This window comes from Rhinolophus sinicus, linkage group LG03 (genome assembly GCF_036562045.2).
Source record: "Rhinolophus sinicus isolate RSC01 linkage group LG03, ASM3656204v1, whole genome shotgun sequence".
NCBI lineage: Eukaryota > Metazoa > Chordata > Mammalia > Chiroptera > Rhinolophidae > Rhinolophus > Rhinolophus sinicus.
The window spans coordinates 110478477-110506251 of record NC_133753.1 but is presented as its reverse complement, the minus strand read 5'-3'; the positions used below and the strand labels follow the sequence as shown (position 1 = coordinate 110506251).

General features: G+C 49.1%; 1 protein-coding gene across 1 annotated transcript in view; it reads left to right on the top strand.

Moving 5' to 3' along the window:
* Window positions 1-13692: 13692 nt before the first annotated feature.
* Window positions 13693-27775, top strand: part of MYH16 (myosin heavy chain 16) — a 56797-nt gene continuing 42714 nt past the window's right edge. Inside the window, exons 1-12 of the mRNA XM_019718314.2 lie at window positions 13693-13811; window positions 16043-16315; window positions 18714-18857; window positions 21146-21302; window positions 21933-21960; window positions 22275-22371; window positions 23006-23098; window positions 23637-23700; window positions 24066-24164; window positions 25622-25725; window positions 26453-26591; window positions 26961-27229. Coding sequence (XP_019573873.1) covers window positions 16106-16315; window positions 18714-18857; window positions 21146-21302; window positions 21933-21960; window positions 22275-22371; window positions 23006-23098; window positions 23637-23700; window positions 24066-24164; window positions 25622-25725; window positions 26453-26591; window positions 26961-27229 — 1404 coding nt within the window. The 5' untranslated portion in view covers window positions 13693-13811; window positions 16043-16105. The remainder of the gene's footprint in view (window positions 13812-16042; window positions 16316-18713; window positions 18858-21145; window positions 21303-21932; window positions 21961-22274; window positions 22372-23005; window positions 23099-23636; window positions 23701-24065; window positions 24165-25621; window positions 25726-26452; window positions 26592-26960; window positions 27230-27775) is intronic.

The following is a 27775-nucleotide window of genomic DNA, read 5'->3' as shown; positions in this document are numbered from 1 at the left end:
ACGGTTGATGGCCATCTACTACCCAAGCCAGCACCTTTCCATTTGAGGCCGAGAGCCAGGAAACTGCCCCCACAAGGAGACCAGGCTTTTGTGGGAGGGGGCAGAATCACCTGGACAATTACCACAGATGAAAATGTCCCAAGGGATATTTCAGGGAGAGGGAACACAAGCAAAGCCATAGGGCACACAGATCCATAGGCTGTGTGGTTAGACACAGCTTCTTGCACCCTGAAAACCCCCAACTGGGCTCTGCAGAATAAACAGACACCTAACATCTGCCACATCGTCCTTACACATCCTGGAAACAAGCCAAGAGCCACTGAGCACAGTTTCTGGAAACCAAGGCAGAGTTCAACAAGGACGGATCCAGCTAAGGCTGTCTGGGAGCTGCCCCTCCCGGCAGACCACCAGCTTTGGGGCGGGCGAGACCACAGCAGCCTCATTGGGCCCCCCATGTCTCTGTGGCTTGCTCCCCAAACAAGAGCAAGGTGTCTGGTCAATACCCAGACAGAGCACTGGGGGAGGACATGGCCACACCAAAAGCCCCTGCCACCCTCAGCACGAAACCGGGCCACCATCCATTCCTCACTCACCTGGCTGGGCGCCACGTCCTCCAGCCCCACGGTCAGCTTTTAATGCCTTTAGGAGGTGCAGGTGTTTCTGGGCATTTGGCCCTTGCCCACAGGGCTGGTTTCTGACCTCAATCAATGTTCTTAGCCCCGAATATACATTGGAATCACGTGAGGAGCTCTGAACACCTTGTGCCTGGGCCCCAGCCCAAAGACTGAGTTGGTTTGGGGGAGGCCCAGGTCTCCACGCGATTCTCATGTCCCAGAGAGGTACAGGAGGTGCCACAGACCTTCAGGCTCTGCAGCAGCAGCCTTTTGAGACCCTCAGATTAACTATCAAAAGGCGAGGGGCAGGGATCTCCATCCAGGGAAGGGTTTGTATTCTGGGTGTTTAAGGCCTCTGGGATCTGGCTACATTGAGGGGCTTCATCCTGAAACCAGAGTGTTAGACTTAAAGCTGCTGTTGAACAGTTAAATGTTTATTCTCAAGGCTGGCAAGACAGTTGGGTGGTGGTGAGAATGGATCTGCTCCATGTTGAAATGGAAATAAGAACAAAATTTCATGTATTTATTCAACAAATATTTATTGAGTCCTTACTGTGTGCCAGGCCCTGACATGCAAGGGTGAACAAGATGACCTTGTCCCCAGGCTGCCTTCAGGAGCAGAGATGGGCGCTCCCAGCAGAGTGGGAGCAGGACAGTAATTGGGATGACACAAGGCACAGGTAGTAAGGAAGGGTTTCCTGGAGGAGATGATACAGAAGCCAAGTCCTCAGGAAAAAGCAGGAGTTAGCAGGTGAAAAATTGTGAGAAAGATGCTTCAGGCAGATGGAACAGCATAGGAACAGGCACTGCATGGTTCCCCTGGGAACAGAGGCTGTTCAGATTGCGAGAGGGACAATGGGATCAAGTGCCAGGGCAAAGATGAGGTGGTATACGGAGGAGGAGTCAGTGGGAGCCATTGTGGGGACAGAGCCAGCAGTGCAATTTCCAGGCTCTCGGCCTCACGTGGAAAGGTGCTCACTCGGGTAGTAAATGACCATCAACTGTGATTGGATGGCCATCAACTGTGGCTAGTTGGCCGTAAGCTGTAACCAGTGAGCCATTGGCCACTAATATAACTGCTGTGGTTACACTAGCAGCAAATGGGGGCTAGCAAGAAGATGGTGGTTGGAAAGTGCAGACTGCAGTTAGCACGGCGGAGTGCGGGTTGCAGATTGCAGAGAAGTGGACGGCAGGTTGCAGATAGTGTGGCTCCTGTTTCCTGTGTCTCCAACCCAGCCGCCAGCCAGACTACAGTGGTGTGACTCCCCTATCTATGGCTCCGTGGGTGTTCCTTTTTGGCCTCACCATATCCTGTGTTCTTGTGTGGGGAGCGGGAGCTGAGACCTTGCAGGCTGCCTTGAGTGACAAATGGCGCAGCGAGCAGGGTCCCCCGCACGACACCGTCCACCCTGGTCCAGGCAGTAAGGGGTTGCACTATCTGTAGGGAGTTTTAAACCAATGATAAAACTGACTACAAGTCTGTTTGCCTTTGTTATCATCCTAAACCCGGAAATCAAACGGTGTTAGTGAGCAGCACCCACCTTGTTCCTCACTCTCTGACAGTGTTTGGCCTTTGTCCCGAGGGCAGCAGGGAGCCCTGAAGGCCTCAGCAGGGGTGTGCTCCTATTTGCATTGTTTCTACTTTTTTATTATAGAAAGTTCCAAATCCCTAAAAATAGAACAGTACCAAGGAATCCTCAAGTACCTGTCACCCAGGTCCAACCATCACCAACACCATCTTCTTTCTTCTCCCCTGGCCTTTTTCATTTTGTAGTATTTCCTGATTTTTGTTAGTGTGTTTTAAAGAAAATCTCAGACATCCTATCATCTCACCCATAAACGTAGACTGTAAAAACTGAAACCTGGGTCCGGCACTGTCGTGCGGGAGACCCTGCTCGCTGTGCCATTTGTCGTGCGTGGAGGCCTTCTCGCCGCGCCATCTTTCAGGCGGGGAGGCCTGCGGGGTCTCTGCTCCCGCTCCCCACACAAGAACGCAGGATATGGTGAGGCCGAAAAGGAACACCCACGGAGCCATAGGTAGGGGAGTCATACCACTATGGTCTCACTGGAGGCTGGGTTCACCGGACGCGTGACCTGCCGTCCGCCTTTCCGCCAACCGACCGACCGACCGACCGACGACTCTCCTCCACTCTCTCGACTCTGTTCCTCTCTCTCGGCCCTCCTCTTCCGCTCTCTTCGGCTCTGCTCAGCTCTGCTCGGCAATCCTTCGTAGCCGCAGCAGTCATACCAGCGGCCAATCGGCTAACCAGCCACAGCCGACGGCCAATCAGCCACAGCCGACAGCCATTCACCACCCGAGCCAGCACCCTTCCACGTGAGGCCGAGAGCCTATAAACTACTCTCCGGGGCCCTGTCCCCACAGGCACGGTGGCTCAGGCAGTTGGAGCTCCATGCTCCTAACTCTGAAGGCTGCCGGTTCAATTCCCACATGGGCCAGTGGGCTCTCAACCACAAGGTTGCTGGTTCAACTCCTCCACTCCCGCAGGGGATGGTGGGCTGTGCCCCCTGCAACCAACAAAGGCAACTGGACCTAGAGCTGAGTCCACAGCTAAGATTGAAGGGACAACAACTTGACCTGGGAAAAGACCTGGAGGTACACACTGTTCCCCAATAAAGTCCTGTTCCCCTTCCCCAATAAAATCTTTAAAAAGAAAAAAACAAAACAAAACAAAAACACTGAAACCAAAATACCACCATCACACCTAACAAAACCAACAATCCTGAGTATGTGGTTTCGGGATATTTCAGCTAGCCTTGGGGGAGGTAAGAGGTGGGTTCTTTCCCAGGCAGGGCTGGAAGGAAAAGGAGCACATAGGAGGCAGCCTGCACTGGTGTCAGGCAGCGAGAGTGAGACAGGAGGGCCTGACCCCAGGACACTCTGCAGGTGAGAGGTGTGGAGAAGAAGGGCTCCGAGTAGGAGAAGCAAGAAATTCAGGGGGGGTGGGGGGGCGGCCCCATGGCTCAGGCCGTTAGAGCTCTAGAGCTCCATGCTCCTAACTCCGAAGGCTGCCGGTTCGATTCCCACATGGGCCAGTGGGCTCTCAACCACAAGGTTGTCAGTTCAATTCCTCGAGTCCCTCAAGGGATCGTGGGCAGTGCCCCCTGCAACTAAGATTGAACATGGCACCTTGAGCTGAGCTGCCACTGAGCTCCCGAATGGCTCAGTTGGTTGGAGCACGGGCTCTCAACCACAAGGTTGCCGGTTCAATTCCTCAAGTCCCGCAAGGGTTGGTGGGCTCTGCCCCCTGCAACTAAAAAAGAAAAAATTGAACATGGCACCTTGAGCTGAGCTGCTGCTGAGCTCCCTAATGGCTCAGTTGGTTGGAACGTGTCCTCTCAACCACAAGGTTTCCAGTTCGACTCCCGCAAGGGATGGTGGGCTGTGCCCCCTGCAACTAGCAATGGCAACTGGACCTGGAGCTGAGCTGCGCCCTCCACAACTAAGACTGAAAGGACAACAACTTGACTTGGAAAAAAAAAAGAAAAGAAATTCAGGTGGGGAGGCAGCAAAGGCCAGTAGGTTCAGAGCGGGGCAGATCTCGGTGACATGGGAGGCAGTGGTGGGTGACAATGACAGAGACTCATAAACCGATGCTGTGGTTTCAAGCTGACATGACTAGTGAATGGTGGTGTCAGAAGAGGGGGGTCAGGGAGACTTATGGGGGCCTGACCCCCAGAATCCAAGGCTGTCAGAAGGATTGCCTCAGGCCTCACTGTTCTGCCCACAGCATTTGAGACAACCCGCCCCTCTCCACCTCCACCTGCGACCCAGGCCCCATGGTGTCCCTCTCACCTCACCCCAGCTGTCCTTACTTTGGCCTATGTCCCTTCAGGCTTTTCCACCACACAGCTGGAGGGATCTTTCCAACATTTAAATCAGGTTATACCACTTTGTTGCTCAAACAGTGCTCCCCAACATCCCACAATCGCCTCTGAGGCCCTTCATGCTCTGCAGTGGCCCCCATCCTGTTCCTTCTGACCTCACTCCTGCCACTCTCCTGCTCCCACCACCCCAGCTTCCTCACTGCCCCTCAAACACATCAGGCCCCTGCTGGCTGGCCTCAGGGCCTTTGTACCTCATATAAGTGGAATCATGCAGGATTTGTCCTTTTGTGTTTTGCTTATTTCACTCAGCATAATGTCCTCAAGGTTCACCCACGTTGTAGTCTGTGTCAGAATTCCCTTCTTTCTGATTTCTTTCTGGAAAACAAAAAATGCGTTCTCTGAATTTCTGTAGTATCATTAGCACTGTTATTTACAGTGGCATTCCAAGTACAAGGCACAGAGTGTGGGGAGCGGCCTGGCAGGAAGGAGTATTCATCATGGACGTGGTTAATGGCCAGCGCCGGGCAGTAACAAAAGCAGACTGATTTCTGCACAGTTTTCATTATTGCTTTTAAATCCGTTACAGTCAATGCACCCCCTTGTTGCCCACACCCCTAGCCAACTACTCCTACTGTCCCCCCAACTTGGTACCTGACTGGTGATTTATAAAAGCTCATTCTTTATATTATTAATATTTAAAGTATTAAGAGAAAAAGAACCCCAGAATTGGAGAGTTGATATCACAATTCCTCAGGGGATTCAGGGAAGGTTTTGTGACTGAGGTCAGTCTTTGGGAATCCACTGGCTCCTGACAAATGCAGCTGTCAATATCCTTGGCCTCTGCATGTGTGAGTGTGCGCGCGCGTGTGTGTGGTCTCTTTGTGTGTGTGTCTGTGTGTCTGTGTGTGCTTGTGTGTGTGTGTGTGTGTGTGTATGTGTGCATGTCATCTCTGTGTGTCATCTGTGACTGTGTGTCTCTGTGTGTGCATGTGTGTGTCTGTGTACGTGTGCACACAGGTGTCAGAAAGTCCCAGGGCCTGGGAGGACTTTAACTTCCCGGATGCTGACCCCTACGGAGCTAATTTTAAACTTTGGTCTAGAACCAAGAAATGATGAGAAAAGGGAATATTAAGGAAAAGGTTGGGGTGGGAAGGTAGCAAAGGAAAACGCAGGCTGATTATTGTTCAGGTCTGTGGGCTTTCTGGTAAAATCAGAACCTGGATCCCTCAATACAGTAGTTTTTCCCAAAAAGTGTGCTCTGTTTTATGGGCTGGTTCAGCACCATCACTCCGAGGCTTTTCTCGCACCTGATTGTCCTAAGTGCTTTCTTTTCTGGAGGTGTGAAGGCAGGCTACAGAATTTTCTCCTAACTGGGGCCTCTGAACAGCAGAAGCACAAATCGCAGCCAGAGTCCACAGTTATGTGTGGCTTTCTCCTGATGCCATGTTTCCTCGGGAGCTGGGCCATGGACAAGGCTCCATCCAGGAGCAGCTACTGGGCACCCACTCTGTGCTGGCTCTGCGGGTGCAGGACTGAACTGGACAGGGTCCTTGCTGCCGAGGAGCTTAGAACTCACAGCTCTCATCGCTTGAACACCTAGGGTCTAATAACCACATAGGGCCTTTTTGTATGTAACAACCTGGTGAGATAGATGCTATTACATTACCCTTTGGGGTAAGGAAGTGAGGTGGGTATTCAAAGACAGCACTGAGTGTCCAGTAGGATGCTCCCACTCCCTGCGATGGCTCCGTGGGGGGACATGCTGTCCTCACAGAGTGCACAAGAATAAGACCAGGTTCACCCCAGCCAGGCTCCTGGCCCCAGAGAGAATGCTGTAAATACGTGCTGGACCAATGGATGGATGGATGGACTGATGGATGAATAGATGATGGATGATGAAGGGATGCATGGATGAATGAATGGGAGATTACGTAGGTGAGCTGGAGTTTGAATCCACCTGAGCTCTTCAAACATCGGACTTTATTTGACCTTGGGATATTCACAGAAAGTAAAGAGACTCTCTTCTTTGTTAAAATAAGAATAAATATTTCTTGGGCGGCTGGTTAGCTCAGTTGGTTAGAGCACGGTCCGCTTATACAATACAGTTGCCGGTTCGATCCCCACATGGGCTACTGTGAGCTGCACCCTCCACAACTAGATTGAAACAACTACTTGACTTGGAGCTGATGGGTCTTGGAAAAACACACTTAAAATAAATAAAAGTTTAAAAACAATAAGTATTTCTTGATGAAGAAGAATGATGCTGGGCAGGGGGAATGAAAGTTGGAGAGATTTTTAGCTATTTTCAAGATAAAATAAAAACAGCACTTCAGTGCAAAATAATATCAAACTGACATGTAAGTCTAAATGCAGTACGAAAAAGAAAGAAATGCAGCTGGAGAAATAGATTTTCGGCCGCCTTGACTGCTATATTTCTGGGATCCCATAGAAGTCATGATTAATTAGGAAGTCTCCAGTTGGCTTGGAATCAAAGACTTTTCAAGCTGGGCTGAGTTTAGGGAACCCCTCGTCCAGGTCCCAGGTTGTCTGCCCCACTTCCAGAGCATTGTGTTCAGAGAAGCACGTCCTAGGCCTCACCTTCCGTTTCAGAGCCTGTGAGGAAGCTTCGGGCAGTGGCCCGCTGGGGCTCTCCCCTTCCTGCAATGACCCTGCAAAATTCCAAGGATCTCTGGGGCAAGGGGCTATTTTTGAGCTCAGGCTCGGTGTCCATGTTTGGTCTTCAAGGAGCACACTGTGAACTTTCTTCCATCTGCCAAAGCTTCATCCCGCAGTCCTCTTGGGAGGGCACCGATCCCCCTTTCTCCAAGGTGGCAAACAACAGCTGGGAATGCAGCTTCTGGAACACATCAGGAAGGGACCCTCCAACCACCACCCTGGAGCAAAAAACCAAAGAGAGCCTCTTGAGATACATCAAACTGGCATTTCTTTACTTTTTCCCTAAAAAATAGTTTCAGATTTTAAAAATAGTTTGTATCATTGAAAAGAACTTCAGCCAACACTGACAAATGTAAGGGTTTAACAAAAAAGTCACCTGAAATCCCACCACCCAGAACCAATGGGTATGATGACCTGGCTGAACATCCTTTCAGTTTAGCTCTTGGTACATCTGTTCGCACAGGTGCCATTTTGCAAAAATGGGCTCAAGCTGTTCTATAACCTTTTTTAAAAAAAACCCAACAGTATAGTTGCTCTGTGCCAACAAATACGAATTTACATTGTTAGTTTAAAAATATCCATGTACCTTTAACTTTATTTATTTCACTTTATTAACTAATCTCCTATGGATGGACATTTAGGTTGTTTCCAACTTTTCATTCTCACAATTTGTTGGACCACCCCAATAACAGTTTCTTGCAGAATGTTTCCTTTTCTGCTCCCTTCTATGGAAAGCCAGCTTAGAGCTGCCTGAAGGAAGAAGGGACAGAAAGGAGAGAGATAGGGAGGAAGGAAGCCTTTAGAAGTCTTTGGGCTTCTAAAAATGTCCCCTAAGAAGCTGAGGTGGGAGCCTGGGGTGGGCAGTGCCTGGTGGGGAGCTGTGACAGGCACATGGGAGAGACCAGAAGCCTCAGGCTTGCCTCAGCTGCCCTTCTCCAGATCAGAGGGTTCCAGAGCCTGAATGCCCTAGAGGCGTGGGTCCAGGCTGTCCCTGCCCCAGCAACCTAACAATAACCTACACCTCCAAACTGTGTGGAATGTGGAGCTGGGATGGTCAGAGAGGCAGCAATGAGTTGCTCCCGTGGGGGGAGGGGTGTCAGGGGACAGGCTGCTGAGGACATAACCCTGCAGAAACCAGCTGAGGAACCAAGGCCGGATAAGCATATTCCGATTCTGTTCCCTTCCCTACCTCCACCAGCCCTGAGCCAAGTTATGGCTCCTATGGCCAAGAACTCATGGCTCCTACCCTTGACCTTGCTCAGAGGAGCCCAAAACGCTCCAGGGAAGCAGCTCAAGAGAGAAGCATAAGTGGATGAGGTGGAAATTTTTGGAAATTCTGAGTCGTTTGGGAGACCCTTAACATGTAAGCAGCATATTGCCACTTAAAAGCATTTTCAAGACAAGCCACAGACTAAAAGAAAATATTTACAAAGCACATATCCAGCAATAGCCTTGTATCTAGAATATATAAAGAACTCTCAAAATGTAACAATAAGAAAACAAACTACCTGATGATAAAAAAATAGGCAAAAAGATCTGAACGGACATCTCACCAAAGAGGATATGTGGGTGGTAAACAAGCATGTGAAACGGTATTCAACAACATTAGTTGATGGTAATTAGCAACAAATTTTAAAAAATATTTTCAGGTCCATAATCCCGTTTGATTACTTCATCAGTTCTGTGAGGTTAGTTGTTGCTGTTGTTAGTATTATTATTACTATTACTATTGTATAGCAAAAAAAAAAAAAATGGTGCTCATGGAGGTTAAGTGACTTGCCCAAGCTCAGAACTGAGACTCAAAACCATGGCATTTTTTCCACTTGGGAGGTTTCTGCATTCTAAGAATGTTCGAGAAGCCAACACTTAGTATCCAATTGGACAAGGCCACACTTCTCATTTTAAGCAGAGCAACAAGCCCACGCCCCACACACATACTCCCCACCATCCTGACCAACTTCATAAGCAGTAGGACCTTGTGCAGGGCCTGCCCCTGTTGGTTCCCGGTAAAGTATAGAGCAACTGAGCGTTCAATACCAAGACTCTCATCGGCTGGGAAAGGCCTGCCCTGTGGACCTTCCAGAGCTGGTCCAGAGTAACTCCCTCCAGGAGCAACTGGTCGGAGGCCCAGTCATGGCACGCAGCAAGAAACCTGTAGCTTTGGCTTCCTGGCCCTGGATCTGGACAGGGATCTGATGTACTTAAACATACCTTGACTCAGAACTCAGTTCCAGATGAGCTCCTGGCACTGGAGGGCCGTCCAAGGGCACTGAGTGTGGGGCTCCTCAGGCTGGTGGGAGGCACAGAGGGCACAGGATTGATTGTGGCCCCACCCTCCACCTTTACCTCCCGTATCTCCTCTGCCCTCCCCAGTCCATCTCCCGTATAGCGCTCAGCACAGTGTTTCCCCACCGGAGTCCAAGAGGCAACACTGCAAAGTCCTTGAAGGCAGAGAAAGTGTCTAGTTAATTGTATCTTTACTAGGGTCTAGCAAAGAATTTGGTATAGAGTTCAAGGAACTGGGGAAAGAGATGGAAAGGGGGAGGGGCCAGGAGAGATTGACACATAGGGCTAGCAGGCCTATTTCCTAAGCCAGCTGTTTGGAGGCAGGGCCCAGCCCTCTATGCATGCCAAGTCCAGGGGTTTCTGGATATAGACACAGAAAATAACTCCCATATGCTACCACCCGAACAGAATACTTTGCTTGGAGTCATGGCTCCCACCACACAGTTCTGGCTCTCATTTATTCAACAAATATTTATTGATCATCTAATAGATGCCAGGTACTTTACATATGTGAACTCATTTAAATTTCCTAATAAGCCTATTTGGTAAGTACTACATTGTTCCCATTTTACAGACAAGCAAATTGAGGCACAGACAGGTCACAGAGCTAAAAAATAAAGGGCAAATCCAGAGAATCTGGTTTCAGAGTCTGAGTTCTTGACCACCATACTCTACTGCCTCCCAGTAAAGACAATAGACCAAGCCGCTATCCTCACCATGCTTACATTCTATGAGGGAAAGAGCCCAGAAATCATCTAGTAGATCTATAATGCATTTTTGGATAGTGATAAGTGCTAGAAAGAAAAATGAAGCCATGTCTCAGATGCTGACTTGCTGTGTGTCTTTGGGCAAGTTGCTTCACCCCTCTGAGCCTGTGTCTTATCTGCTAAAAGCACGTTATTACCCATCTGTTCCACCCACCTGCCCAGGTTCTTGGAAGGATCAGAATGAGTTAATGGACGTGGGAGCTCTTTGTTTTTATTTTTTGCACCAACACAAACCCATGACTCCAGCGAATAGAGTCATGAAAGACATCACTAAACTTCCCCCAATATCTTTATGAGCCAGATGATTCTAAGTCCAGTGTGATTCTTACTGCATTTTTAAAAGCAGAGAGCATTGCATGGGCCCACCTACTCTTGGGAAGTAGTAGTCACCTGACAGTTACTTGGAGGGCCTCCCTCAGACCAAGCACACTTACTGAAATGGAACTTTCTGGAACACTGACTATTAAAAACTCCCTTATGAGAAGCTCAAACCATGGGAAATGCAGGGGCAGGTGCTAGATATCCAACAGTTGCTCCAGTGACCACCCTGCCATATGTCCCAGTAGGCCGAGCTCCACCAGCTGCCTCCCCAGATCCCTCTTCTGTGGCTGCTGGTTGGTTTTAGCCACAGGAGATGTGGGGAGGAGACGAGCAAGCAGGCAGAAGAGGCAAGCAAGCCCCCAACCTGGCTGGGTCTGGTTGGGCTATGCCATCCCCCTGAGGGTCACACTTTCTCCACAGCCCTATCCAGGGTGGGGTGGTTTTCCTGTCGCCTCTGTGGGGGTCGGGGCTGGGAGTGCCTCACCCTCCCCTGTTGGTTTCCCTTAACCCTGCCCCATTAAACCTAGGCAGTGACCCCACTGGAGTGGGCTCTTTCCTGCTGGGGCCTAGATGGAAAACCTGCTGCTGGTGAGTATTTCCTCCCAGAATCACGGTGGAGCATGGTCCCGTTTCTTCTCACTGGCCCTGCTCTCATTAACCAGAGGATAAGATCGTGTGAGAGTAAGCCAGAGCACCCCAAGGCCCAGGCTTTGGGTGGGGCATTTCAAGGATGGACTCCAGACCCAGCTGCCAGGGGAGGACTCTCCCCACAGCCTCTCCTGGATATCTGGGCACCATCTTTAAGGGCTCTCTCTCCTGCTCTACCTTGAGAAGCTCCACTTTTATCTGTTTACAACCCAGACTTCTGTCCATGAGAAGTTCTGCTGCTAGAGAAATTAAAAACAACCCCCCATCAGGTGGTCAGAATTTGGGGAGCAGCAGGCTGGAGAGAATGGCACCTCAGATTTGACAACAGCCACGCTTGGAGACATCTCAGCCAAAATCTTATTTTCCCTTTGAGGACACAGAGGCCCAGATGGGAGAAGAGAGCTTCCTCCCCAGGCGAGAACTATTCAGGTAGAACAGGTGCTAATAAAGGTCAATGTCATAATTGCTTGTTTTATACGATCTTCCATTGCTGTTCCAGTTGTCACAATACAATAACATTGTAGGGATCAGATGATAATAGAAAGCATCTAGAAAACATTAACATATGCTAAGTCAAATGTTCTTTGGGTTTAAAGTAGCTGCTTCCCAGGGCCAAACCCAAAGAGACAAAAAAGGAAATCAGCTCTGTGCTCAAGTAGGTTCCTTTTTCCTTTATGAGTGACTTGAGTCCTCAACGACCTAAATATAGAAGCTAAAGCCATACAACTCTTAGAAGAAAACACAGGGGCAAATCTTAATGACCTTGAATTTGACAGTGGCTTCTTAAATATGACACCAAAAGCACAACTGACAAAAGAAAAACACAGATAAATTGGACTTCATTAAAATTAACTTTTGTGCATTGATGGACATTATCAAGAAACTGAAAAAGCCTACAGAATGGGAGAAAATATTTGCAAATCATATATTTGATAAGGGTCAAGTATCTAAGATAAATAAAGAACTTAAAGCTCAACAATAGAAAGATAAATAACCCAATTAAAAATGGGAAAAGGACTTGAATAGACATTTTCCCAAAGATATGCAAATGACCAACAAGCACTGAAAAACACTCAACATCATCAGTCATTAGGGAAATGTAAGTCAAAACCACAATGCAATACCACTTCATACCCACCAGGATGGCGACAATTTTAAAAATGGAAAATAGCAAGTGGTGAGGATATGGAGAAACTGGAATTGTGAATTGCTGGTGGGAATGTAAAACTGCTTTGAAAAACAGTTTGGTGGTTTCTCAAAAAACTAAGCACAGAATTACCAAATAATCCAACAATTCTATTCCTAGGTAAATATCTAGGTAAATATCCAAAAGAATCAAAAATGGGTGCTCTGACGAATACATGTACACTTATATCCATAGCAGTACTAGTCATAAGAGTCAAAATGTGGGAACAACACAAATGTTCACCAATGGACGAATGGATAAATAAATTTAGATAGATAGATAGATAGATAGATAGATAGATAGATAGATAGATAATGTTATTCAGCCATAAAAAGGAATTAAGTGCTGATATATGCTACAACATGGATGAACTTTGGAAACATTATACTAAATGGAAAAAGCCAGGCACAAAAGATCATACATTGTATGATTCCATTCATACAAAATACCTAGAATAGGTAAAACCATAGAAACAGAAAGCATATTGTTGGTTGTCAGGGGCTGGGGGATAAACTGTTTAATAGGTACTAAGTTTCGCTTTGGACAGATGAAATGTTTTGAAATTAGATAGAGGTAGTAGTTGCACAACAATGTGAATATGCTAAACGCCAGTGACTTAGTTGCTTAAAATGGTTAATTATATCTTATGTTATTATTTTCTCAATTAAAAAAAAAGTGAATTAGGGGTGGAGATAGGAGTGATGGCAGATGCCAGGAAGAAAGTCCCCCAGACAGTTCTCCCTCTAGACCCAGAGGCCATCTCCGAGCTTGAGAAGGGCACGAAGCACTCTGAGAGTCCATTTATCCCATTTTACAGATGAGAAAGGCAAGCCCAGAGATGGCAAGGACTTGCTGAAGGCCCCAAAATGCATGAGAAGCATTCTGAAGTCAAAGATGGCTGTAGAACTCAGAGCTGGCACTGCACCATGGTGCCATATGGCATCTGCTGGCCATGGCGGGCTGGAGGGGGCCCATGGCCATGGTTAGATGAGTGAAGTCTCAGCTTATGATGGCCTTCCATCCTGAGCACGTAAAAGGGACAAAGTCATCAACCAATCGGCTATCCGGGCTCATCCATTCCAAAGACTTTGTTTTGGATGAGTCAACCCAGATCTTCCTCCTTGAGAGTCAGCCGCTTCGTGAGTGCAGTTGACAACTTTAAGAAGAAAACTCATTAGCCAGCTGTTCTATTTCTGCCCACAACCTGCACCAGTGGGCTGAGGTCATCAGTTTCCCCCAAGGGCCATTGGAGGAAGGCAAATGTCCTAGAATTAGAGCATTCACTGATCCCCCCTAAGGGACCCAGGAGCATCCAGTCAGGCCCGGGATAGCAAGGCCAGCAGAGCCACTGGAGCCCTGAGGGGCTGTTTTCTTTTTTAAGGTTTTGCTGGCTCAGACCTGTTGGGCAGGTATAAAAGGGAATGGCCAGCTCTGCTGCGCACCCAGTCTCTCCCAGTGTGGTCTCAGGTGGGTACCATAGGGGATGCTGGGGATGATGGGAAACAGGGAGGGGGTTTGTGGAGGAGCCACCTGAGGAAAGTAAATGCAATGATGAGAGATGGGCAAGGGGAGCAGGGGGTGAGCATTTCTTGAACACCCAGGGGCTGCAGAGCGGGTATCTCATTCAATGTTCCAAGGGACCTCGACCTGCAGGACTCCATTCCACAGTGAGACAGGAGCAGCTGGGATTCAAACCCAGATTAGCCCCACTTCACTGCCCCACCCACCTTCCACCAGGGGATGGAGGGGGTGCTGGATTCATGCTGGGTTCAATGCCACCCTGCATTTCCCGTACTTTGTAATGCATCTTTTCCACCTGAGGGCTCTTTTAGCTTTTGCATTTCAGGAGCTGAATTTTTTATGTTTTGTTGTTCGTGATTTTTTTAAAAACGGTTATCTTGGTTATCAAAGATGCCTGGAAAGAGCTGTTTTCTGAGGGTACAGGAGTGATTTGAATGCAGCAGACTTTGCGTCGGGGTCATAACTGAGAAGGAGGCTGGTAGCCACTGAGTAGGGGGAGCTGGTGTCAGGCCCGTACAGCACTTGGGGCAGTGCCTGGTCCCAGGGATCTGTGTCCCCAGGCCACCAGGCCAGGACAATAGCAATGACACTTTAGCTTGTGGTTCACAGCAAAACCACCATTAAAAAAATACAAGCAGCCTGAGTGGAATAAACAAAGGAGAATTTCTGGTTCTTCCTCCCCCATTAGAACAATTAAAAAGGGACCCAGCCCTCCCAAGCAGTTGTTTTGTTTTAATGATAAGTCTAACGCATTTTAATATGACCTAGCCGATACTTGCACTTTCTTCTTGTGAAGGTTTTGGTCTCATTTCCCTGGTGACTTCCATCTATGTTCAACAGAACCAGGGAAATGAGACAGCAAAAAACTGAGCCGGCAGCAACAACAGGAAGTTTATGTTGAGCAACGCTATCTTGCATAAAGGGCATGGGGGAGGCCCAACGAGGCTATGAGCTGCCAAGGTGACTTGTGACAGAGCTGAGTGAGACACAAGTCTCCTGGATGCTGAATGAAGACTGCTCCAAGCTATGGGCAGAAACCAGGGACTCCCAGTCTAGTGCTCCTGGGTGACAGGACTCAGGAGGGAGTAGGCAAGGTCCCTATCCTGAACTCCAGGATCTTTAGTGGGAGAACAATCCCATCGTGATTTTCGCTGCCTTTCACTGAAATGTACCATTTCCTCCTCTTTTTAACACAGGCACCAAATCACAGTCGTATTTGCAGTAACTGTGACTTGGTCAGCAATGGAAGTCACTGATATTTTTTGTATCATATTACAATCATGGCAGAGAGCTCAAAAGATTCTTAATTCTTGCTGTTGCTTCAAAACAGTGGTTATTAATCCCACAGTTAGGCTGTGTTATTTGATGTGTTCGTAAAGAAGCACATGTATTACCATGTCATACATGCTTAATATTTTGTTAATTATATTTTAATGTCATTTGTTTTCTTGGTGACTCTATGTACTTTATTACCTGAATTTAAAACATTTTGTCCGATGGGACTCCACATACCACCAGATGGCACAGGACCCCCACTATATTCCTCCAATTTGTAATTTCTACGAAATGGACCAGCTCTGGGGTTGGGTCCAACCAGAACTCGCTAAGCCAGACGCCACAGGGTGATGAGACGAGAAGAAAGTGTCGGGCCTTGCCTCCAATGGCATGCCTGTCCTGGCTCAGCCTCTTTTGGAAACACCAGGGTCTCTCTCAGGAAAAGCTGGAGCTCTCCAGAGGACAGCTCATACAGCAGGGGCCCAGGAGCATGGTATGAAGACCGTGCATCTCCAGCTTTCTTATTTAAAGGTGGAGGCTGGACTCTTAGCCTCAAGAACAGCACTGCTGGGAAAGGGTTCTCAGAATAACACCCTCCCAAACCTTCAAGAAGACCTTCACTCCCACTCCCAAAACAAACGGGGATGCCCCTGACTTCTTTCTTTGCTCCCATGAGTCCCCAGTTCTCCTCCTTCCTGGTGGTTTGGTGAAATTGTCTGGGTTAGGAAACCAAGAGGCTCAGGCATGACCCCAGGCTGGCCTTGTCTTATTCTAGGTTATTAAGGCCTAATGGCAGCAAGACACCCAAAGTGACGTGGGAGAAGCAACCCCCTGCCTCTCCAGGGACATTTGCCCCAGCCCACGCATCAGTCCTGGCAAACTGTTCTTGCTTTCCCCTACAGCACCCAGGGAAGTCCTGGTCCCCACCTCGTGCTCCTTCCTGCGCCTCCCTCAGCCCAGCCACCATGCCTGGTGGATATAAAGGTGAATGTGGGGATGATGTGGACCCCATGCCCTTTCTGGCACCTCCCGAAAAGGAGAGGATCGAAGCCATGAACAAGCCCTATGACATCAAGAGGTCTTGCTGGGTCAAAGACGAGAAGGAGGGCTTTGTCGCTGGGGAGATCCAGTCTGAACAGGGAGACCAAGTCACCGTGAAGACAGTCACCAACCAGGTGAGTGGGGAATAATCTCCAGGATGAAACTGAGCTTTGGGAGTAGCCGACACCCAGGCTCTGCTGCCCATGCTTCTGCTCAAGAGGCAGAAAGAGCAGGTGCCTCTGAGTCCTGTGTGCTGGGTTCAAGTTCAATGACAGTCAAGCTGTGTGGCCCTGAGAAAGACACTTACCCTCTCCAAGCTTTGGGTTTCTCACAATAGAGATTCCAATGTGATAAGACATATGAAAGTACTTTGCATGCTCTCAAATAGTACATGTATGTAAGAGATTATCATGAGAGTTACTCATTTTTAAAGTCCCAAGCAGCTCTCATGTGGAATCTATTTTCTAAGAATGAGAATGAGCATCCCACCCGTCAGCAGTTGCACTAGGTGCCCATGATGGCACGAGGAATGAGACCGGGCCCGGAATACTCTGGCAAACCTGGGCGAGCTCTTCAGCTGCATAAGGAACCGATGGTGGGTCCAGAGCCCCTTGCTGCATGGCAGTGATGTGCTGGGCTGGCTTGTCCTGGCTTGTGAGGACACACACTAAACACTCAGGAGCTTTGCAGCCAGTTGTTAAACCCCTGGCAGCTTGATGTCAGCCATGGTGGAAGTACTTACACCATGGGAATTGACAAATGGCACAAATCAGGGATTTTTTCTACTCCATACAGATGGTTTACCAGCGCACCACTCTCTGCTAGTCCCCACTGTCTGAGTGTGAGGGATGACTTGAGAGAGTAGGTAGAAATTTTGGTTTCTTAAACCCCTATCCTGTCACAGACTCCTGGTGAGGCACTGGATGGACATTTTACTCAATCCTTTCAATAATCTCATGTAGTGGGAGGAGGACTTACTGACCCTGTTTTGCAGTAGGATCAGGAGATTTAGGTAACTTGCCCATAGTCACAATCATGAACTTGGATTCGAACCTGGCTGTGTCTGGCTCAAACACCCATGCCCCCTCTACATCACCATGCCATCTGTCCGTGACGGGCTGCAGAGGAGGAGTGTGAGGTCAATCCTGGTTAATTTCATGAATAAGAGAAGCCAGAGACCTTCCATGATCAGGACTTGCAACAGCTGAGCTTTACTTTGCATAACCCCGCACACTGCAAGGGAACTGGCAGGAGAGAGATGAGGCCGTAGTTGGTTTAAGGTGAGTTTGAACATGAAAGTCAAGCTGAATTCTCAGGGGAAACATACTTTTCAGAAGGGTGGAGCATTACAGTGTTGCAAGGAATCATGGGCGAGGGTGGAGCCCTAGAGGCCCCGTTTGGATGCAATTTAAGGACAAAAATGAACTGCCTTGAGCATCCGCAACAGACACACCATCCAGCCAGGTCGGGGACAGAGAAGCCTGACTCACCCGGCTCCTCAGATAAGGGCAAAGGCCTCCATTCCTCTACTGGAGCTGAGAGACAAGTGCTGGCTTATGGGCGAAGCCCAGAGAAATGGACTCTGAATAAAACCCAGCTTGATTCACTAGGGGTGTGGTGCCCATTACTGGGTGAATTTTCCAGAACTGTCAAGGCTTCAAATTATCTGCCTATTGGACTCATACATTACTGAGAGTCCCAGAAATCCCAGTATGTGCTCAAGCCTCCCATCTCAGGCCACAGGCAGCTCAAAGATGTTTGTTTTCTGGATCACACATCTTGAGCTTTGGTCCCAGATGATGAGTTGGTGCTAATTTACATTTACAGATGAAAAATTGGGGTGCAGAGGGAGGACAGGACTTGCCTGCTGTACACAGGAGCTCTGGACTCTCAATACTGTACTATTTTCACCCTGATACATCTTCTGCCTAACACACATTATTGTCGTTTTCTTTGTCTTGCTTGTTTGCTTGCTTTCAATTTTATCCTTCAAGGTGGTTTGGTGGGAGAAGAGGAATTTTATTTTATTTTTTTATTTTTTTGTGTGAAAACATTCATTGCTCTTTAGAAACCACCACTAATTCCCAAAGCAGAGAACCAAGAGTCACATCTCTGTACAGTGTCCCTGGGATCAGTGAGAAAGCTCTGATCAGCTACCAGCACAGACTTGTTGGGAAGAGAAGCATGGGCCAGAGGTGCTCTGAATGTAGGGAGGGAACTTCATAGCTCACAAGGAATTTTTCCATGGCCCCACTTAAGTTCATATTATTCTCCCCGAAACCAGCCATGGGTGCTATTGTCACCCCTACTTCAGAGGGGAAGTGATTACTGCTCACATGGCCTCGGAAGTCCCTCTGCATCCCAAGTCTCACAATGGGACATACTCGACCATGAGGGGGCCCACTGGATACCTGATTCCAGCTCCTTCCAGGACACCAGATTGTGTGTGGCCACCTGTGCCAGATGCTGCTGTGGCTGCCACGGCACTGTTTCCTAATTCATGTGCTACTGTGTCTTGATATCTCCCCCCAGACTGTCACCATGAAGAAGGATGATATCCAGCAGATGAACCCACCCAAATTCTACCAGGCCAGCGACATGGCGGACATGACCTTCTTGAATGAGGCCAGTGTCCTGGACAATCTGCGCCAGCGCTACACCCACATGAGGATCTACGTGAGTGCCGGGGCCGGGGCCGGGGCTGGGGGCCAGGGCGCTGCAGATCTTCTGCCCTCCTCCTGATGGGAGGGGGTGGCTACTCTCCCTTCCCCAGCAACCAGTGCATGTTATGACAAAGAAGCGCACAGGAACCATGTTTTTGACATGTTAGAACTCCCACTCCAAGCCTTCGACATCTCAGGGATGCACCATTTCCACAGGCAGCTGAAATACATTTGCTGCAGCTGTCACCCAGAAGTCTTCCTCCCAACCTGCCCTGCAAAGTCTGCAATCGAAACATCATTTTCCTCCTAGTGATTTCATATGGCTTGATTAGAAGTCCCTCCCTGTCCATCCATCCATCCATCCATCCATCCATCCATCCATCCATCCATCCATCCATTCATTGACCCTTCCTTTCTTCCTATCTTCCTTCCTTCCTCCCTTCCTCTTTTTTGTTCTTTATTCCTTCCTTGTATCCACCCATCCAACCATTCATTCAACAGACATTAAGCAGTATCCAAGGGTGAGCAAAACGGTTGCCATCAGTCCCTTGACTGCTTGGAAATCCTAAGACAGAAGTATAATTTCCTGAAGGTGCTCATGGCTACACTCAACATGGGACGTAAGGAACTTTGGGTGTTTGCCTCTCTAAATGTCTTAACTATAACAGAAAGATGCTTATCTGGTAGGAATAGGTGAGGTAGGAAGGTCAGGGGTGGCTGGAGATACTGCTGACAGCCAAGAGGGCTGCTGTTCGCTTATTCTCCTCAACCTAGGTCAGCACTACTTTAGGTGCAGGTTTAGGCCCCCAGAAATACCACAGCCCCAGGCGGTGATGGAAGAACTTGGGGATATTTGCTGGGCTGGAACATCTTAAGGATACTTGCTGGGCCTAGAGACTAGTGGGAGCATCACTAGACCTCAGGTCTGGGAAGATCCACATTTGCCCCTGGCTGAGCCTGAAGCTTAGGCTAAGAATGTCTGTGTGGGTTCGAGGGCCAAGCTCAGGACTGGGGCTTACTCGGGGCCACTCTGAAGCCAAGCCCTTGCTCCCCATGGGTGGCCACACCATGTCTTTGGGCTAAGGGACTGCAGGCCCCAAGGCATGGAGTCTCCTCTTAAAGCACTTTGGTTGCTGGTTGAATAACTGACAGTTCCGCCTGTCAGTTATTCAACCAGCAACCAAAGTCCACAGCCCCATCTGTTTCTCTTTCATGTCTCTCCTGCAAGGGTTGGGGGATGGAGTGCCTCTCCTTTTCATTCTGACCCAAACAGGGATATAACTGGCTTCCAGGCTGCTGTCTGCCCCGCCCCCACCCTCACTAGAGGGGAAGATGATTCAATGGCTGGAGTCCCAAGATGAGAGACTGTGCATCATACTATCAGCTCTTTATATAAGAGCCCTTTAAAAACTCAGCATATCGCAGCCATGCTGAGGAGAAGCTGGGGCTGGGGGAGGGCGCATTCCCACGTGGACCAAGGCGGAAGGTTTTATAGTGGAATTGAAGAAAGGCACAGAGTGGGAGTGACAGGTCAATGTGAGCATCCACCAAGGAGAAGGGAAAGTTTGGGACCCATGGATTTGGCTCCTGCCCTCCCTTATTCTCCCCTCAGATAATTTCTTTTACTGAGGGGAGATAACCTTGTTGGTTATTCTGGTGTTTGTTTGTTTTTTAAGTGGGTCAGTTTCCTTACAAAATTGATTTGGGATGAAAAGAGAAGTTGGTATCTCTTCTTAAGAGTAAATCCAACCCAGCTGTCCAACAGTAGGAGCTTGCATCCCCACAGTGAGAGCTCTGCAGCTATAAAAACTGCCCCAGAAATCTCTCCATGAACTCTCATGGAAAATCTCCCAGATACATTAAGTGGGAAAACCCAGACATAAAACGGTATTATAAAGTACTATCTACAGTTGTAAAAACAAGGTGGGACATAAGAATGTGCCTCTGGATTTGTTTGTATGTGCATCAAAAACTGTGCAAGTGAGTATTAGAAAGTAACACAGTACTTACCTGTGGGAGGAGGGGGTGAGCACTGAGCAGGTGGGGGAACTTCTTGCTGCATATTTGTCCATACAGTGACCATGTCAAACAGAAAATGAAACAAATATATATTAAAGGGAAGACTTGTTTTGCTTACTGAATAAAGATTCAGACAGATTTTTGCCCCCCAGGGAGCATACCACCGCATCTCTCCAGCTGGCAGTGACCTACAGCCAGGCTGCTCTGTCACAGGCTGGGGCCCGGAAGGAAGGGGGCAGCAGGAGAAAGAGCCAACTAACCATCTTCCTTCCCTCTCACCAGACCTACTCGGGGTTGTTCTGCGTGACCGTCAACCCCTATAGGTGGCTGCCCATTTATGGGGCCCGAGTGGCCAATATGTACAAAGGCAAGAAGCGCACAGAGATGCCGCCCCACCTCTTCTCCATCTCAGACAATGCCTACCACGACATGCTGATGGGTGCGTGGGGTGGGGCCTGCGGGGGCTCTCGTGGAGGGTGACAGAGATTCCTTTGCCATTGTGGTTCCAAATGCATTAGAACTGCATGCTACCCAATCCCAACCCTGACCCCACACCGCCTGTGGAAGTTCTTTGCTAAATGTTGATATTCATACACATTGACGTGATATTAATATAAATTAATGTACCAGGCACTTGCTAAATACCAGCCCCGCCTCACGCCCTATCTCATTTAAGCGTCACACAAAGCAGGATGCTAAGTAGCTTGCCCAGAACTCAGATCATTCCCTGCGTGATCTCTGCTATACAGTAGAGGCCCCATGAAGTGACTTTTATTACCATTTCTCTTTATTTTGCTGATGACTGGGTGGCTTTATGGGATGGGGCTGTTAGGCACAGGGTGGCTGATCAATTCTTGGCTCTTCCTCAAGGATGTGCGCTGCAGAGCCAGGCATACCACCTGGGATGCCTCAGGATCCTGAGTGTTTGGACTCCCCTGGATGCTCTGGCCACTCTCCAAGTTGGGTGGGATGCAGGGAGAAGCAGACTATCTGGTGAGGGTGATGTGAAATGTCTAGTTTCTAAGTGTTTCCTAATTACACCTTCCGGTTGCTGTTTTCTTCCCTGCAGACCGTGAAAATCAGTCTATGCTAATCACGTAAGTGTCCCTTTGTCCCTCGATCTATATACATATAATTAGGTCTGTATCTTACACATGTTCGGAAGCCTCCTTAAATTAATTGGTGGGTCTTTATATGGAAATCTGCAGGCAGCAACAGGGCTTAGCAGGACGAGTAAATCTGCACCTGCTGAACCAAGGGGAGCCTCTGTGTCCCCAAACCCCCCAAACTGTCTGTCCCCACTGAAGGGGGAAATGTGACCATGCTCAGCCTGAACTTTTTATTGCTCGACTTCTCTGCGGCTGCTCCACAGTTCCTGCTTCACTTGTCTGCTCCCGTTTTCCACCCACAGTGGAGAATCTGGTGCTGGCAAGACTGAGAACACAAAGAAGGTCATCCAGTACTTTGCCAATATTGGAGGAACTGGCAAACAGTCCACGGATGGAAAAGTAAGGCCGACTGGGCAGGCTCAGGGTCTGCCATCCCCAGGCTGCCCTGTCTTCGGGCTCACCCAGCAGCGACAGTGTGACCCACAGCTGCTCTGTGGGTTAGGGACATTTTCTAGATAAGAAAACTGAGGCTTAGAGAGAAGCAATTTGGGTGAGGTGACACAGGGAGAAGGTGGCCGCAAACCTGCATCTCCTCCCACCGGATGGACTTTGCTGCCCCAGACTGCATCTTACACGCAGGCCCTGGTGGTCCTGGGGCACAAGTAGCATTAGCTGGGCTATTGGCCTCAGTCAAAAGCCCACAAAGAAATGGAGGGTTGGAAGAGAGATCAGAGATGCCCAGGGAAGGGTGTTCGGCTCGCTCAGGGGTCTCTCCATGAAGACGAAGGGAAGAAACAACAGCTAAGAATCAAGGCCTATCACCTGCCAAGTGCCTCTCCAATGTCAGGGGCTGTGGGCAGACACTCATCAGACAGTGACCCTCCTTCCAGGTCCCCTCCAGCCCCGATTTCCTAGCCTCTCCCAGGCTGTTCCCTTCCTCATTCCTGGCACATAAGCCACTGTCATTGGAAACCCCTGGGTCCCCAGGCAGTAGGCAACAGACTACCTCACCTTGTGTTTCTTTCTGGGGCAGGGGTCCCTGGAGGATCAAATCATCCAGGCGAACCCTGTGCTGGAGGCTTTCGGGAACGCCAAGACCACCAGGAACAACAACTCCTCTCGCTTCGTAAGTATGAGCCACGGCAATGGTGGGCCCTGGGGGGTGGGGGGGACAGCTATCCTCACCCCTACCCAGGTAAGGAAGCTGGGGCTGGTTTAAACATGCCCATGGGATTAGGCAAGTGATGGCGTCTCCTTCCCAGAGATTTATTTCAGTCAGGGTCTATATCAAACAGAGCCCACATCAGTATTTAAATCAGGGAGTTTGAACACAGGAACTTAGGGATGCAGTGATGGAGAGGCTGAGAAATCAGAGAGGGGAGCCAGAGAGTTGCAATGGTTGGAAGCTGTGGGTGCCCTCCCCAATCCTACAGGCTATGCCACAGACCCTAGATTGGGTTCCAAGAGCCATCCACCTCCTCTGCCCATCTGCATAGGACATCCACGACTCTGCACACAGCCCCGTCTGGCCCTGTTACACTCCCCGAAGAGCCCTCCAAATTCAGGGGGCCGTCAATGAGTGACCTCCGCCAAACTGGGGCCACGTGTTGCTCCAGAATTACATGTGTCCTTCCTCACGACCCTGCCCTCTCCTCCCTGTTCAGGGCAAGTTTATCCGGATCCACTTCGGAACGACAGGCAAACTGGCTGGAGCTGACATCGAGAGCTGTGAGTCAGGCCCTTGCAAAGGGTTCTTCCTGGCAGGACCAGCCCCACAGTGTGTGGGGCCCAGTGGAAAATGAAAATTAGGGGTCCCTGGTTCAAAAAATATTAAGAATTTCAAAACAGCAACAGAGGGACATTAAACCACATGTGGGGCCCTTCTGAACACAGCCCTGTCTCACGCCCAGCCTGTCCCCCTCCATCAGCAGTCAGGCCCCCTCGAGCTGTGTATCTGGGGGAGAGGGAAGAATGAATCCATGACCAGTTATGGCACTGGGTTTTATGGAGAGAGGAGCCCTGCTTTCCATGGAACCCTGCACTTTAGGCAGAACACACTGAACTTACGGGCAGTTTTGCTCATTCTTTTCCAGATCTCTTAGAGAAATCTCGTGTCATCTCACAGCAAGCAGCTGAGAGGGGTTACCACATTTTCTACCAGATTCTCTCTAACAAGAAGCCTGAGCTTGTTGGTAAAGATCTTTGTCTGTCTGCCTGCCCCTTAACTTGCTTTTCCTCTGTTTTCAATGACAAAAAAAATCACATATGCAGAAGATCTGTGGTTCTGCATGAATCCCTTTAGAGTTATGTGAGGAGGTTACAGGGACATTTCTCAAAGTTCTACTCACATCTCATCTTCACAACAGCCTTATGAGGCTTAACCCACTGTTGGCCCATTTCACAGATGGGGCTCTGGGGTGCCTGCAACTCATGGCTGAGATGTTGACCTGGGATATGGGGCTTTAGATCCCTTACCCCACCGTGTCTTGGACCTGCTGACTCTGGGCCCGATGCTCAGAGAGCAGGAGAGAGGTCAGCCCAGGACCACAGTTAGCCCTGCCAGTGCTTGCATGTGAAATAACAGCAGGCTACCCTCTGGAGGGACACAGCTCACACTGAGTGTACAGCTTGGTGAGCAGAGTGCACTCATCCACTCAGCTGGATGCCCTTGTGCAAGCACCAACACGCTCAACTGTCCGTGCAAGACTCTGCTCAGAATGTAAGATGGGGGGAGGGATGGAGACTCAATCGTCCGTATGCACACCTTGACCCAGCCAGAGACGAGGGCATTGGACACCATCCCCACTCACAGGTGGGCTTTATTTGTGTTTGACACAGTGTGCTTTTAATTAATGAATGGCATTTTGAAATTAAGAGACTTCACATAAAAACCCAATGTCCTAGTTTCTCTGGAGTAGCAGAAGACCTAGTAGCTATGGGCCTACTCTCCCATATAGCACAAATCAGGGCAGCTGAGTGGTAGTGGCCCCTTTGAAAGAAGGTCAGGCTATCCTGTTTGCCACACTCCCCACCAAGCCCTATTGCTTCTCTGTAGCAGAATGGCAGCTTCCATTTACCTTCCTTCTTGAGTGTAGTCTTTCTCAATAATAGAGACAAAAGGAAGTGAAATTATTTCTTGCACCCATGTCTCTTCCAAAAGTGAAAAAACAAAGACAGACCAAGAGTGACACACATTTAAAGGAAAAAAAAATGTGAGCATAAGTCTTTGTGAAAGTGATAACATCCCACATGTATTATATGCAAGTGAGTGTTATTGCCCGCTGCAATCATGTGTTACCTTCTTCCTTAGAGTCTGACCTGCTCTTTATAGGAGGGAGGAATTTATTTATTCCAAAAATATCTATTGGGTGCCTGCTAGGTGCCAGGTACTGAGCCAAGTGACAGAGGACACAACCAAGCCCCCGAGACACTCTTGCCACGCTAAGGCTCCTTGTGTGACCCTGTGCAAGTCCTTGCATGACTTTGGGTGATCCTAGAGGCAAGGGACCATGTCTTATTCAGCTCTGTAACCCCCACGATGCCCACCATCATGCCTGGCACGTGAGAGGCATTTAGAGATACTGGTTTAAAATGAAAGAAGAAAGACACGTGTCACCCAGCTGTTAACCCACTTTCCTGCTCTCGGCAGAGAGTTTGCTGCTGGTCCCCAACCCCAAGGAATACTATTGGGTGAGCCAGGGCGTCACGATGGTGGAAAACATGGACGACGGGGAGGAGCTGCAGATCACAGACGTGAGTGGGTGGGCGTGGCTGGTGAACCACAGGGGGCGCCAAGACAGAAACTTTGGAGCCCTGCATGCACTGCCATTAGAATTGGGGTGGGGGGGTCCCCACCAGAGCTGTCAGGCAACAACCCAGATTCTTCCCTGAGATTTCTGGGGCTGCAGTTGGCATTTCTCCCCAGCCTGTCGTACCAAGTTGAGTTTGTCTTTGCAGAGCTAAGGGACTCCAAAGGGAATTAAGGGAGTTGTATACTGCACACATTTGTTTCCTTCTCCAATCCAGCTAGACGTTCCCACTGCACCCTCTCTTTCTCCTGCCCTTTTGGCACTGAGCACCTGTGACTTCTGTTAGGAGTATTTGTGTAATCTCTCCTCTTTGACAGCACAAGTGATTCCTGATGCATTTTTGCCTTCCTCTTCCCAATACCTAGCACGAAGCCCAAACAATCATAATGATGATACTAATTATGTATTTCCCACTTATTATTATGTGTCAAGCACTGGGCCAAGCATTTAGACATCATTCTGATTTATCCATATGACCACCTACTATCCCCATTTTGCAGATGACTAAACAGGGGCCAGAGAGGTTAAACAAATGCAATGACTATATTGCAGAGCATGTGGTCTGGGCTCCTTGGCCCACTGGTGCCAACCCACAGTGGCAGTGCCCTGGCCTCCACTCTGGAATGAGAAGCCAGGAGGTTCTCAGCTTTCTATTTCCTGCGACCTTGCAGGTTGCCTTTGACGTGCTGGGCTTCACCGCCGAGGAGAAGATCGGTGTTTACAAGCTGACTGGGGGCATCATGCACTTTGGCAACATGAAGTTCAAGCAGAAGCCCAGAGAGGAGCAAGCTGAAGTGGACACCACTGAGGGTGGGTGTTGGGCCAGGGCCGTTCGGGAAGGAGGAAGCCAGTGGCACGGGTTCCCTGCTTTCCAAGTCTTCATGCACATTTCAGAGACATGTTATAAACCAAGACTGTTCCTTGAAAGTCCAAATATCGATATTCTCAGGTAGACACAACCGAGAGTCAGGGATATGCTTTTGTTTTCTATATTCTGCTTTGCCACTTGACCTTGAGCAAGGGTGGAAACCATCTCAGACCTCTGTTTTCTCATTGGCGACATGGGGTCTCCTCCTCTCTCCCCTCACTCCCTTCCCCATGACAATAGACTGTGCGCGGTTTCTCCTGGTCAGGGCACCATCTTTCTTTCACTCACCTGCTTTTTCCATCCCTGCTCAGTGGCTGACAAAGTCTCCCATCTCATGGGTCTCAATTCCGGGGAACTCCAGAAGGGCATCACCAGGCCCCGGGTCAAAGTCGGCAATGAGTTTGTGCAAAAGGGCCAGAACATGGAACAGTGCAACAACTCCATCGGGGCGCTGGGCAAGGCTGTCTACGACAAGATGTTCAAGTGGCTGGTGGTCAGAATCAACAAGACGCTGGACACCAAGATGCAGAGGCAGTTCTTCATCGGAGTGCTGGACATTGCGGGCTTCGAGATCTTTGAGGTATGCCTGGCCTTGCCTTCCGTTTCTGCTCTGGGGGTCATCTTCCTCTCTCATAAGCTGCTTTCACCGTGGTTTTCTGGTTTCTCACCTTGCACCTGGGGAGGGCCAACCTCAGTTTGCTCCTGGGTCTCTGACTCCAGAAAGTTCTATCTTCATTAATATAATGCCTAGTCATAAAGAATGATGATGGCTAGAATTAGTGGTGTGCTGGAGCCAGCCTGTACTGGCTCATAAGAGCTGATTGTTAGATTTTCTAGAATTTTGTGAGCCAGTTGACATCATATTGATATACGGCCATCGTGTGAATATTTACACCATGGAAATTGGCCAATACTACAAATCAGGCTTCTTCTTCTCCTTCTCCTTTTCCTTCTCCTTAGCGAGAGAGAGTTGATTTAGCAGCACAACAGCTTCCCACTCGCCCGCACAAATGAGACTCAGTTCTCATCACAAGACTAATGTTTTGGGTCAGGAAGGTTTTACCCTTATAATTGGAAGAAGCATAATTAGGAGTTAGTAGACTGGCTCTGGGCTGAGGTTGGCCAC